General features: G+C 41.8%; 1 protein-coding gene across 1 annotated transcript; it reads left to right on the top strand.

Moving 5' to 3' along the window:
• The first annotated feature begins 5726 nt into the window (after positions 1 to 5726).
• Positions 5727 to 6110, top strand: LOC106701083 (ribonuclease homolog). The gene has a single exon (XM_070378570.1). The coding sequence runs from the start codon at positions 5727 to 5729 to the stop codon at positions 6108 to 6110; it is 384 nt and encodes a 127-aa protein (XP_070234671.1).
• The last annotated feature ends 6931 nt before the right edge of the window (positions 6111 to 13041 follow it).

A 13041-nucleotide genomic window follows, 5' to 3' on the forward strand; every position in this document is an offset into this window, starting at 1 on the left:
CATTCTGACTGGTGTGAGGTGACACCTCATTGTAGCTTTGATTTGCATTCCCCTAATAATTAGCAATGTTGAGCATCTTTTCATGTGCCTATTGGTCATCTGTATGTCTTTTTCCCCCCTTGCTGCACAGCTTGCTGGATCTTAGTTCCTTGATGAAGTATTGAACCTGTGCCCTTGGCAGTGAAAGTGTGGAGTCCTAACCACTGAACCACCAGAGAATTTACTGTACGTCTTCTTATTAAGGTCTGTTTTTAAAAGAGAAAGAACTTGGCACCTTTAATCTAAAAGGGATTAATTTCTGCTATGACTGTTGTATGTATTCTTTTTTTAATGAATATTTTGTTGTTTTTTAAAATACTTTTGTTTATTCATTTTTGGCTGTGCTAGGTCTTCGTTGCTGAATGAACTTTTCTCTACTTGCAGTTAGCTGGGGCTACTCTCTAATTGCGGTGTGCAGGCTTCTCACTGGGGTGACTTCTCTTGTTGCAGAGCATAGGCTCAATAGTTGTGGTGCCTGGGCTTCACTGCTCCACAGCATGTAGGATCTTCCCGGACCGGGGACTGAACCCATGTCTCCTCTTACTGGCAGGCAGATCCTTTACTACTGAGCCACCACCAAAGCCCATATGTGTTCTTATTAGATAAGCATTGTTGTTGTTTTGTTAATAAGTTGTGTCCTATCCTTTTGTAACTGGATGGACTGTAGCCTGTCAGGCTCTTCTGACCATGGGATTTCCGAGGCAAGAGCACGGAGTAGTCATTGTTGAAAGTAAGTGTACTCTTTAGGGTGTAGATATTAGTGTTTCAATAAGCACGCGATTATATTAAGGTGGTGGTAGCAGGGAGATAATCTTGATTCCATTGGGAATCTTAGGTTTTTGTAAATTTACTGGGAAAATAGTTTTTCCTGTACTACTGACATTTCTTTTTGGTAAACAGTATCCTTCTAAAAGAAAATCATGAAGGAGAAACTGAGGTGTGTACATTTCCTCAAATGACCAGCATTGTATTCGTGAATATTGTGTGTCTTCCAATGAACAATGTGGAAGCTGTTCATTTTCAACCTGAAGTAAAATACTTTCAAGAATTAAAAAAAAAAATACTGGAGTGGGCTGCCATTTCCTTCTCCAGGGGAATCTTCCTAATGAGAGGGAGATAAGATGCATTAAATCAAAATGAATTAAATATGAATGTCCTTCCTGGTAGAGATCGTTTGTGAGCTAACTGATAACAAAGAACTTGCATGGACTTCCCTGGAAGTACAGTGTATAAAGAATCTGCCTGCCAATGCAGGGGACATGGGTTCAGTCCCTGGTCCAGGAAGATTCAACATGCTGCGGAGCAACTAAGTCCATGAGCCACAACTACTGAAGCCCATGCACCTAAAGCCTATGCTCTGCAACAAGAGAGGCCATGCATTGAGAAGCCTGTGCCCTGCAACTAGAGAGGAGCCCCCACTCGCCATGAGTAGAGAAAAACCAGGCATAGCTACAAAGATCCAGTGCAGCTAAAACTAAATAAGTAAAATAAAATCTCTCCTCCACTAAGAAGGAAAAAAAAGAACTTGCATGAAAGTTTAACTGTATTCCAAATTGATGAATAGGTAAGAAGATGGCAGTTCCACAAAACTGCAGGTTGTAAGCACAACTTTAACACTGAAAATGCTTGAAGAAAACATTGTTTAGTGAAACTCATCCCAAAGTTGTTCAAGTCAGTAAGGTTATTAAATTCATTGTTGTTTCTTTTTCTTCAAAACTTAAACCTAGTGAAGGAGACAAATACATCTTCAAAATTCACTGCTTTGAACTTAATCCAGGTTATTATTACCCCTTATGCAGGTCAAGAAGCAACAGTTAGAACTGGACATGGAACAACAGACTGGTTCCAAATCGGGAAAGGAGTACGTCAAGGCTGTATATTGTCACCCTGCTTATTTAACTTATATGCAGAGTACATCATGAGAAATGCCAGACTGGATGAAGCACAAGCTAGAATCAAGATTGCCAGGTGAAATATCAAGAACCTCAGATATGCAGATGATACCACACTTATGGCTGAAAGCAAAGAACGAAGGAGCCTCTTGATGAAAGTGAAAGAGGATAGTGAAAAAAGTTGGCTTAAAACTCAACATTCAGAAAACTGAGATCATGGCATTCGGTCCTATCACTTCATGGCAAATAGATGAGGAAACAAAGGAAACATTGACAGACTATTTTTTTTTGGGCTCCAAAATCACTGCAGATGGTGACTGCAGCCATGAAATTAAAAGATGCTTGCTCCTTGGAAGAAAAGTTATGACCAACCTAGACAGCATATTAAAAAGCAGAGACATTACTTTGCCAACAAAGGTCTGTCTAGTCAAAGCTATGATTTTTCCAGTAATATGTATGGATGTGAGAGTTGGAGTATGAAGAAAGCTGAGCGTCGAAGACTTGATGTTTTTGAACAGTGGTGTTGGAGAAGACTCTTGAGAGTCCCTTGGACTGCAAGGAGATCCAACCAGTCCATCCTAAAGAAAATCAGTCCTGAATATTCACTGGAAGTACTGATGTTGAAGCTGAAACTCCAATACTTTGGTCACCTGATGCCAAGAACTGACTAATTAGAAAAGACCCTGATGCTGGGAGAGATTGAAGGCAGGAGGAGAAGTGGACGACAGAGGATGAGATGATTGGATGGCATCACCGACTCAATGGACATGAGTTTGAATAAGTTCCAGGAGTTGGTGGTGGACAGGGAGGCCTGGTGTGCTGCAGTCCATGGGGTTGCAAAGAATCGGACGTGACTGAGCAACTGAACCGACTGATCACCCCTTAACTGGTTACTGTGTTTTGCCCTCTACAATCCATTCACTATGTAGCAGCAGCAATGACAGTATTAAAACACGAGTTGGATCATGTCGGTGTAAAGCTCTGATTCAGGCTTTGGCATTATGATTAGAATGAAATCCATAGTCCTTACAAAGATCTAAATGATCTGGCCTCTCGCTATTTGTCCTATCTTTTCTTATATTCCTGACAGTCACTCTCATTAACCGTGCTCTTCTTGCCTAATTCTTTCACTTTCTTCAAGTCTCAGATTAAAAGCCATGTTTTCACAAAAACTTGTACATGAATGTTCACAGCTGCATTATTCATGATAGCCAAAATTTACAAACAACCCAAATAATTATCAAATGATAAATGGATAAAGAAAATTCGGTATAGCGATACAATGGAATATTATTCAGTCTTAAAAAAGGCATGATATTCTGATACAAGATAGAACACAGATGGACCTAAAGACATCCTTTAAAATGGAAAGCACTTAGAACAAATACTGTAGGATTCCACTTTTATGACATACCTAGAATAGGCATACTAATTACATGATACAATTCTACATATTTCAAATCTTCATTCTACTCTACTACTCACATACTTTTTCATTGCTAGGTAAATATCTCTTTACTTCAGTGTTCTATATCCTGTGGTCTGGGAATAATGGTTCCTGTGCATTAGCATGTGGAAGGTCAGGTGAGGCCTGAATCACACGAAAAGTTCTGGAGCACAGAGGGAGGCTTAGAAGGACTGAGTGGTCAGGCTGAAAGAATCAACAGGCAGAGAAACAAATACAGTGAGCTACCCAGGAGGGTGACAAAGGCTGCAGAGGTCAGGCAAAGATCAGGCTGCCAAGGCATTGGAGAGCTGTTTTAGTGTGGTTCCGGGGCAAATATTTGGCAAACAGAGCCCTAGCTGTGGGTGGAGAGAAGAGAGATCTTTGGATGTCTGGATCTTAAGTCACAGTAGCTAAGAGGGCGCTAAAGAGAGTAGTTGCCAGCTTCCTGTTTCTTCTGTCAGACCTTAGGCCCTGCCATTCTCTTCAACAGTTTGTCAGCTCCTCCTTACTTCTTTTCTTACTGCCTTTTCCTCTCTGGAAAACTGTAAATATTATTATCCCTAGAACCTTTGATTGCTAGATTCTTTAGTCTGAGAGCCTCAAGGCTACTTAGGGGGTTTAGGGTTTGGGGAGAGAGGTTATGGAGGTTGGCTTGTTGCCTGTGCTAGGCCCAAATTGGCTGAGGAGCTTCTGCTGTTGTTGTAGTTTCTTGCCTTTAAGAGCTGCCTAGCTTCTCCACAGAGGGAAAAGGGACCCATTCACTATATAACTTGTGGCAAAGATAGGACCAGAGAGTGGAGACGAAGGCCAAGAGGCCAGGCTCCTTGCCCTTTGCTTCTCTTCACACTTCAGGCTGTGTGAGGTCATCTAATCCCAGAGAAACCCTGCTCCCAGTGTTTGGACTCATTAAATGGAGCGTAGAATGAGGTATGATTTGGGTATCAGGCCAGAAAGTTTCAGCATCTTGCAGCGTCAGAAAGTGATGGGTCAGTACCTGGGTTACTCAACCTCACCCCCTGCAGCCTCCAGCCCCTACAGCTGTGTGCTCTAATAACAGAAGCCAAGAGGAGAGAGGCTCAGAAACCTTTCCAGCCAAGGAACCTCCAGTACCTAACTCTCTAGGAGCATCAACCGGGACCAAGTAAAGGAGCGCACACAGGCTTGAGACTGGGTATGTGAGGCGTCTCACTGAAGAGGTTGAGGTAGTTGTGGTGACCCTTCTTTGGTCCTAGAGAGAGGAGTGGGAAAATAGGAATTTGTAAGGGGCCAAGTGAAGTTCTTATAAGTAGACAGAATGAGCATGAGAGCAAGGTTGTTGAAGCAACCAAAGTTCAATGTTGGTGTTCAAGGTTGTTCAGCAAGCAAAGTTGTTGAAGCTTTTCTATTATGTAGGTATGAAGTAGGTTTTCAATGGAAGTGCTTTGTATTTGTAGGTAATGCAGTGGTCTACTGGATTAATCTAAATTAGAACAGAACAGAGAATTTTCCTTGGCCCTAGAGGTTCTAAGATTCGTGTTCAGCTTCATGATGTTGTATGACTTTGGGCAATTCACTCAACTGTTCTGAAAGTCATTTACTAAAAATGGGTCACTATAATACCTATCTTACCTTGCAGAGAGGGTGATGACCAATATATATGAGAGTTCTTTGTAAACTCTAAATTCTAAAGCTTTGTTATTTAAAGGATGACCCACGGATAAAAATCATCTGGCAGCTAGTTAGAAATGAAAATCTCAGGTTCCATCCCAAATCTACTGAGTCAGAACCTATATAACAAGGTCCCCAGATAATTGCACATAAAAAATTTACACTTGATCTTAGCCAAAAGGCCGAGAATCGACGCACATAAAAAGTTGAAGAGCATCATTGTAAAGAACTTCATAAGTTAGTGTTACTGCTTGTGTCAAGATCAAGGATCATCTGAGCTTCAGTTTTGCTCTCTTATGTAAGACCATTAAGGGGTGTAAGGTGCCCACCTCTCTGAGTGATGGATCCCTCTAGCCCAATTTCTTTAATGAGTATAGTCTTAAGGAAGATGATTGAGACTATACTGGGCTGTGGCTGTGGGATGAGAGGAAATGAAGGAAGGAGGACTTGGAAAGAAGAAAGGGAAGATGGATGTTGGAAGGAAGAAAGACTACAGAGGTTTTCTGGAAGGAGTTCAAGAAAGCAGTGTTATTGGAGACAAGTAGAGAGCACTTGTAATCCTGGGAGGTGGGGGGTGGACTTCAAGCATGTAAAGATCTGGTGTTCTGAGCTAAGAGAGAGAACTCTCCTTTTTGCTTCCTTTCTCCATTTTTCTAACAGAAAGCATGCTTCTGACATGGACTCTCCTCTTGTTCCTCCTAATGGACCAGCCTTCCTTCTCTGAGGCCCAGGACCTCCTCCATCACCAAACTGACAGGCCCAGAACAAAGATCTCTGCCAACCACAAATATTACTGTGACTTGATGATGAAGGCTCGAGGGCTGGCCACTGATCAGAGCTGTAAGAAGAACAAGACCTTTGTCCACAGTGTGTCACCCGGCACTCGTGGCCTTTGCGAGGGTCCAGCTGTGACATGTAGGAAGATGTCTGAGGTTTACAACTGCCACCTCATCATCTTCAAAGTCACTCAGTGTAATCTCTACCCAGAGGCTGTGCCCCCACACTGTTACTATGAAGGTGTCACCTTCCAGATGGATGTGAGAATAGTCTGTGTGGGCAAACGTCCAATTCATTTGGATGAATAGCCTCTGTAGTCTCTCATCAAGGCTGTCTGCTGCTCTGCTTCACCCCATCTCATCCCCTCTGTGATGTCCTGCTCAACCCCAGCTGGTGTGGATTCCTGCAGAGTCTGGGCCCCCACTGTTCTCTGAGTCCTAGCCCCAACACCTGCTCTCTCACTGTCAGTCTGGTGGATTTGTGTTAGAGTGATGATGGAGACAGAGGGCAGGTGGACTTGTCATCAGCACCCTTTGGGACTTTTGGTTCTTGTCCTGTTTAATTGCTTTGTCCTGGCTGCAGAGGGAGAGAAAGCTGATGCTAAATTCTTTCCTGGGGCTTGGTCCCTCAATCCCTAGGGTGGAAGAGAAAGTCAGAGTGAGTTGTGGGCAGTTATGCCCCAGGAATCTGCTGAGCCCATTTGTCCCTAAACCTGCTGCTTTAATAAAACTCTCAAGGGCACCGACTATGAATGGTTCTGTGTGTTTGAATTTCCAGTCCCCTCTCATCCAAGGGGGTGGGTGATAGAGAGGGGTTTGGAGGGAAACCCTCCTGTGCAGAAACAAATCCCAGAAGTGTTAAACACCAGCAGTGGGTAGATGAAAGTGTGAAAATGGGCATGCATTTACACATTTACACATTATATTATGTATAACTGGCTTATATATTATAATATATGATTATATTCAACACAATGAATTAGGAACATGACTTGGTACAAATTTTTGGGAAAGTAACATAGTAGTATCTATTAGTATTAAAACTATGTAACAATATTTTATAATTATCAAACTTGCTAAGAGACTATATCTTAATTATTTCAACCACTAAAAAGAAAGGATAATTATGTTACATGAAAGAGGTGCAGATTATCAATACAATGACAATCATAATATATAAATGTATCAAATCAACATATTGTATACCTTAAATTTACAAATGTTATATGTCAAATGACACTTTAACAAAAAACTCACAAAACCTCATACGTGTCAAGGATGCTTATATGAGTGTTCTGTGCACTTATTTTAATAATAATGTCCCTTCAGGGACTGGACATATTAATTATAGCTCTTCTCTAATGGATTTAAAGGCCATTTAATAAAGATATTTATAAATAAATAAAAATTATATATGCCTTTTGATATTAAAAAAACAAACTTTAAAATCTATCCTTGAATTTTCCTGGTGGCACAGTGGCTAATAATCCACCTGCCAATGCAGGAGACATGGGTTGGATCCCTGGTATGGGAAGATCCCACATACTACAGAGCAACTAAGCCTGTGTACCACAAATTATTGAGCCCTCACTCTAGAGCCTGGGAACCGCAACTACTGAGCCCATGTGCCACAGCTACTGAAGCCTGAGCATCCTAGAACCCATGCTCTGCACCAAGAGGAGCCACTGCAATGAGGATCCATGCACTACAACTAGAGAGTCAGTTCAGTTCAGTCGCTCAGTTGTGTCCCACTCCCTGCAACCCCATGGACTGCAACATGCCAGGCTTCCCTGTCCATCACCAACTCCTGGAGCTTACTCAAACTCATGTCCATTGAATCGGTGATGCCATCCAATCATCTCATCCTCTGTCGTCCCCTTCTCCACCTGCCCCCAATCCCTCCCAGCATCGGGGTCTTTTCCAATGAGTTGGTTCTTTGCATCAGGTGGCCAAATTATTGGAGTTTCACCTGCATCATCAGTCCTTCCAGTGATTATTCAGGACTGATTTCCTTTAGGATGGACTGGTTGGATCTCCTTGCAGTCCAAGGGACTCTTAAGAATCTTCTCCAACACCACATTTCAAAAGCATCAATTTTTCAGTGTTCAACTTTCTTTATAATCCAACTTTCACATCCATACATGACTACTGGAAAAACCATAGCTTTGACTGGACGGACCTTTGTTGGCAAAGTAACATCTCTGCTTTTTAATATGCTGTCTAGGTTGGTCATAACTTTTCTTCCAAGGAGCAAGCATCTTTTAATTTCATGGCTGCAGTCACCATCTGCAGTGATTTTGGAGCTTCCCAAAAATAGTCTTTCACTGTTTGCATTGTTTTCCCATCTATTTGCCATGCAGTGATGGGACTGGATACCATGATCTTAGTTTTCTGAATGTTGAGTTTTAAGTCAACTTTTTCACTCTCCTCTTTTACTTTCATCAAGAGACTCTAGTTCTTCTTCACTTTCTGCCAGTGGTGTCATCTGCCTATCTGAGGTTGTCGATATATCCTGGCAGTCTTGACTTCAGCTTGTGCTTCATCCAGCCCAGCATTTTGCATGATGTACTTTGCATATAACTTAAAAAAGCAGGGTGACTATATATACCCTTGATGGACTCCTTTCCTGATTTCGAACCAGTCTGTTATTCCATGTCCAGTTCTAACCGTTGCTTCTTGAACTGCATACAGATTTCTCAGGAGGCAGGTAAGGTGGTCTGGTATTCCCATCTGTTTAAGAATTTTTCACAGTTTGTTATGATCCACACAGTTAAAGGCTTTGGCGTAGTCAATAAAGCAAATGTAGATGTTTTTCTGGAACTCTCTTGCTTTTTCGATGATCCAGCGGATATTGGTAATTTGGTCTCTGATTCCTCTGTCTTTTCTAAATCCAGCTTGAACATCTAGAATTTCATGGTTCATGTATTGTTGAAGGCTGGCTTGGGGAATTTTGAGCATTACTTTGCTAGAGTGAATTTAACTCAGATGACCATTATATCTACTACTGTGGGCAAGAATACTGTAGAAGAAATGGAGTAGACATCAGAGTCAACAAAAGAGTCCAAAATGCAGTACTTGGATGTAATCTCAAAAATGACAGAATGATCTTTGTTTGTGTCCAAGGCAAACCATTCAATATCACAGTAATCCAAGTCTATGTCCCAACCAGTAATCTGAAGAAGCTGAACATGAAAAGTTCTATGAAGACCTACAAGACCTTATAGAACTAACACCCAAAAAAGAAGTCGTCTTCATTATAGGGGACTGGAATGCAAAAGTAGGAAGTCAAGAGCTACCTGGAGCAACAGGCAAATTTGGCCTCGGAGTACAAAACGAAGCTAGTCAAAGGCTAACAGTTTTGCCAAGAGAATGCACTGGTCATAGCAAACACCATCTTCCAACCACACAAGAGAAGATTCTACACATGAACATCACTAGATGGTCAATACCGAAATCAGATTGATTATATTCTTTGCAGCCAAAGATAGAGAAGTTCTATACAGTCAGCAAAAACAAGACCGAGAGCTGACTGTGGCTCAGATGATGAACTCCTTATTGCCAAATTCAAACTTAAATTGAAGAAAGTAGGGAAAACCACTAGATCATTCAAGTGAAAGTGAAGTCACTCAGTCATGTCCGACTCTTTGTGACCCCATGGACTGTAGCCTACCAGGCTCCTCTGTTCATAGGATTTTCCAGGCAAGAGTACTGGAGTGGGTTGCATTATACAGTGAAGTGAAGAAGTGAAGTCACTCAGTTGTGTCCAACTCTTTGCGACCCCATGGACTGTAGCCCACCAGGCTCCTCCGTCCATGGGATTCTCCAGGCAAGAGTACTGGAGTGGGTTGCCATTTCCTTCTCCAGGGGTCTTCCTGACCCAGGGATTGAAATAGATTGAAGGGATTAGATCTGATAGACAGAGTGCCTGAAGAACTATGGACGGACATTGTGACATGGTACAGGAGGCAGGGATCAAGACCTTCCCTAAGGAAAAGAAATGCAAAAAGGCAAAATGGTTGTATGATGAGGCCTTACAAATAGCTGAGAAAAGAAGAAAAGCAAAAGGCAAAGGAGAAAAGGAAAGATGTACCCATTTGAATGCAGAGTTCCAAAGAATAGCAAGGAGAGATAAGAAAGCCTTCCTCAGTGACCAGTGCAAAGAAATAGAGGAAAATGGGAAAGACTAGAGATCTCTTCAACAAAATCAGAGATACTAAGGGAACATTTCATGCAAAGATGGGCTCAATAAAGGACAGAAATGGTATGGACTTAACAGAAGCAGAAGATCTTAATAAGAGGTGGCAAGAACTACGGAGAACAGTGTGGAGATTCCTTAAAAAACTGGAAATAGAACTGCCTTATGATCCAGCAATCCCACTGCTGGGCATACACACTGAGGAAACCAGAAGGGAAAGAGAAACGTGTACCCCAATGTTCATCGCAGCACTGTTTATAATAGCCAGGACATGGAAGCAACCTAGATGCCCATCAGCAGATGAATGGATAAGAAAGCTGTGGTACATATACACAATGGAGTATTACTTAGCCATTAAAAAGAATACATTTGAATCAGTTCTAATGAGATGGATGAAACTGGAACCTATTATACAGAGTGAAGTAAGCCAGAAAGAAAAACACCAATACAGTATACTAACGCATATATATGGAATTTAGAAAGATGGTAACAATAACCCTGTGTACGAGACAGCAAAAGAGACACTGATGTATAGAACAGTCTTTTGGACTCTGTGGGAGAGGGAGAGGGTGGGGAGATTTGGGAGAATAGCATTGAAACATGTATAATATCATGTATGAAATGAGTCGCCAGTCCAGGTTCGATGCACGATACTGGATGCTTGGGGCTGGTGCACTGGGACGACCCAGAGGGAGGGTATGGGGAGGGACGAGGGAGGAGGGTTCAGGATGGGGAACACAGGTATACCTGTGGTGGATTCATTTAGATATTTGGCAAAACTAATACAATATTGTAAAGTTTAAAAATAAAATAAAATTAAAAAACAAAACAAAACAAAAAAAAAGAGGTGGCAAGAATACACAGAAGAATTATACAAAAAAGATCTTCACGACCCAGATAACCATGATGGTATGATCACTCACCTAGAGCCAGACATCCTGGAATGCAAAGTCAAGTGGGCCTTAAGAAGCATCACTATGAACAAAGCTAGTGGAGGTGACGAAATTCCAGTTGAGCTATTTCAAATCCTAAAAGATGATGCTGTGAAAGTGCTGCACTTAATATGCCAGCAAATCTGGAAAATTCAGCAGTGGCCACAGGACTGGAAAAGGTCAGTTTTCATTCAAATCCCAAAGAAAGGCAATGCCAAAGAATGTTCAAACTACTGCACAATTGCACTTGTCTCACAACTAGAGAGTTACCTCTGCTATTAAAGGAAAACCTGAGCAGTGAGGAAGACCCAGTCTAGCCAAAAATAAATAAGACATGTCCGTACTAAAAGTAATAATATGTAAGGGTATTTTTAGATGCGTTTAGATATTTATTTCAGCTTTGTTCATAGTGACAAAAACTCAAAACACTCTATAATATTCACAAAGATGAATGATTAAATTAGTTATGAAAATCATCCTGAGTAATATTGTACAGCTATTCAGAAAGAATGAGTTAGAACCATATGTACTGACCTGAGGGAATGAACATTATATTTTATAATGTGGACCAAAGGAAAGAGAGCTGTCATTCAACAGTTGGTTGCTCAAAGAAGTGAAGTGTTCGTTGTTCGGTCGTGTCTGACTCTTCAAGACCTCATGGACTGTAGCCCGCCAGGCTCCTCTGTCCATGGAATTCTCTGGCAAGAATACTGGAATGGGTTGCCATTTCCTTCTCCAGGAGACTTCCCAACCCAGGGATTGAACTTGGATATCCTATATTACAGACAGATTTTTTACCATCTGAGCCACCAGGGAAGCCTATAATGTGGAGGGAAGATAGCAAATTGTAGAAAAATGTATATAATAATGTATATAAAATATAAAAGTCACTAGAGGGAATTGCCTGGTTTCCCAGTGGTTAGAACTCTCCATTTTAGGGGGCATGGGTTCAATTCCCGGTTGGGATACTAAGATCCTTTAAACTGTGAGGCCAAAATGGAGGGCAGAGGTCCTCTGGGGACAAAAAGAGAATCCTTTAGACGATATAATGACTGAAAATTTGTAAAAACTCAAGGAGAGAGGCATGAGCAAGAGAATAAGAAAGATAACCAATTACGATGTGTAGTCCCAGCATTCTTAACTGGCCATATGAGCAATATTTACACAGTCATAATGTAATATCCTTTTCATACTGTTCATGGGATCCTCAAGGCAAGAATACTGAAGTGGTTTGCCATTCCCTTCTCAGTGGACTGCATTTTGTCAGAACTCTCCACCATGACCCGTACGGTTTGGGTGGCCCTACACGGCATGGCTCATAGTTGCATTGAGTTAGACAAGGCTGTGGTCCATGTGATCAGATTGGTTAGTTTTCTGGGACTGTGGTTTTCAGTCTGTCTGCCCTCTGATGGAGAAGGATTCCTGATGGGAGAGATTGACTGAGTGGGGAATTGGGTCTTATTCTGATGGGTGAGGCCATGCTCAGTAAATCTTCAGTCCAACTTTCTGTTGATGGGTGGGGCTGTGTTCCCTCCCTGTTATTAACCTGGGGCCAAACTATGGTGGAGGTAATGAAGATAATGATGACCTCCTTCAAAAGGTCCCAGCACACACTGCTACACTCAGTGCCCCCAACCCTGCAGCAGGCCATCTGGTCCCATTACTTCATGGCAAATAGATGGGGAAACAATGGAAACAGTGACAGACTTTATTTTTGGGGGCTCCAAAATCACTGCAGATGGTGACTGCAGCCATGAAATTAAAAGACGTTTGCTGTTTGGAAGAAAAGCTATGACCAACCTAGACAGCATATTGAAAAGCAGAGACATTACATTGCCAACAACGGTCTGTCTAGTCAAAGCTATGGTTTTTCCAGTAGTCATGTGTGGATGTGAGATTTGGACTATAAATAAAGCTGAGCACCGAAGACTTGATGTTTTTGAACAGTGGTGTTGGAGAACTCTTGAGAGTCCCTTGGTCAGCAAGGAGATAGAACCAGTCCATCCTAAAGGAAATCAGTCCTGAATATTCATTTCAAGGACTGATGCTGAAGCTGAAACTCCAATACTTTGGCCATCTGATGTGAAGAACTGACTCATTTGAAAAGACCCTG

The sequence above is a fragment of the Bos mutus genome, chromosome 10, assembly GCF_027580195.1.
Source record: "Bos mutus isolate GX-2022 chromosome 10, NWIPB_WYAK_1.1, whole genome shotgun sequence".
NCBI classification, from domain to species: domain Eukaryota; kingdom Metazoa; phylum Chordata; class Mammalia; order Artiodactyla; family Bovidae; genus Bos; species Bos mutus.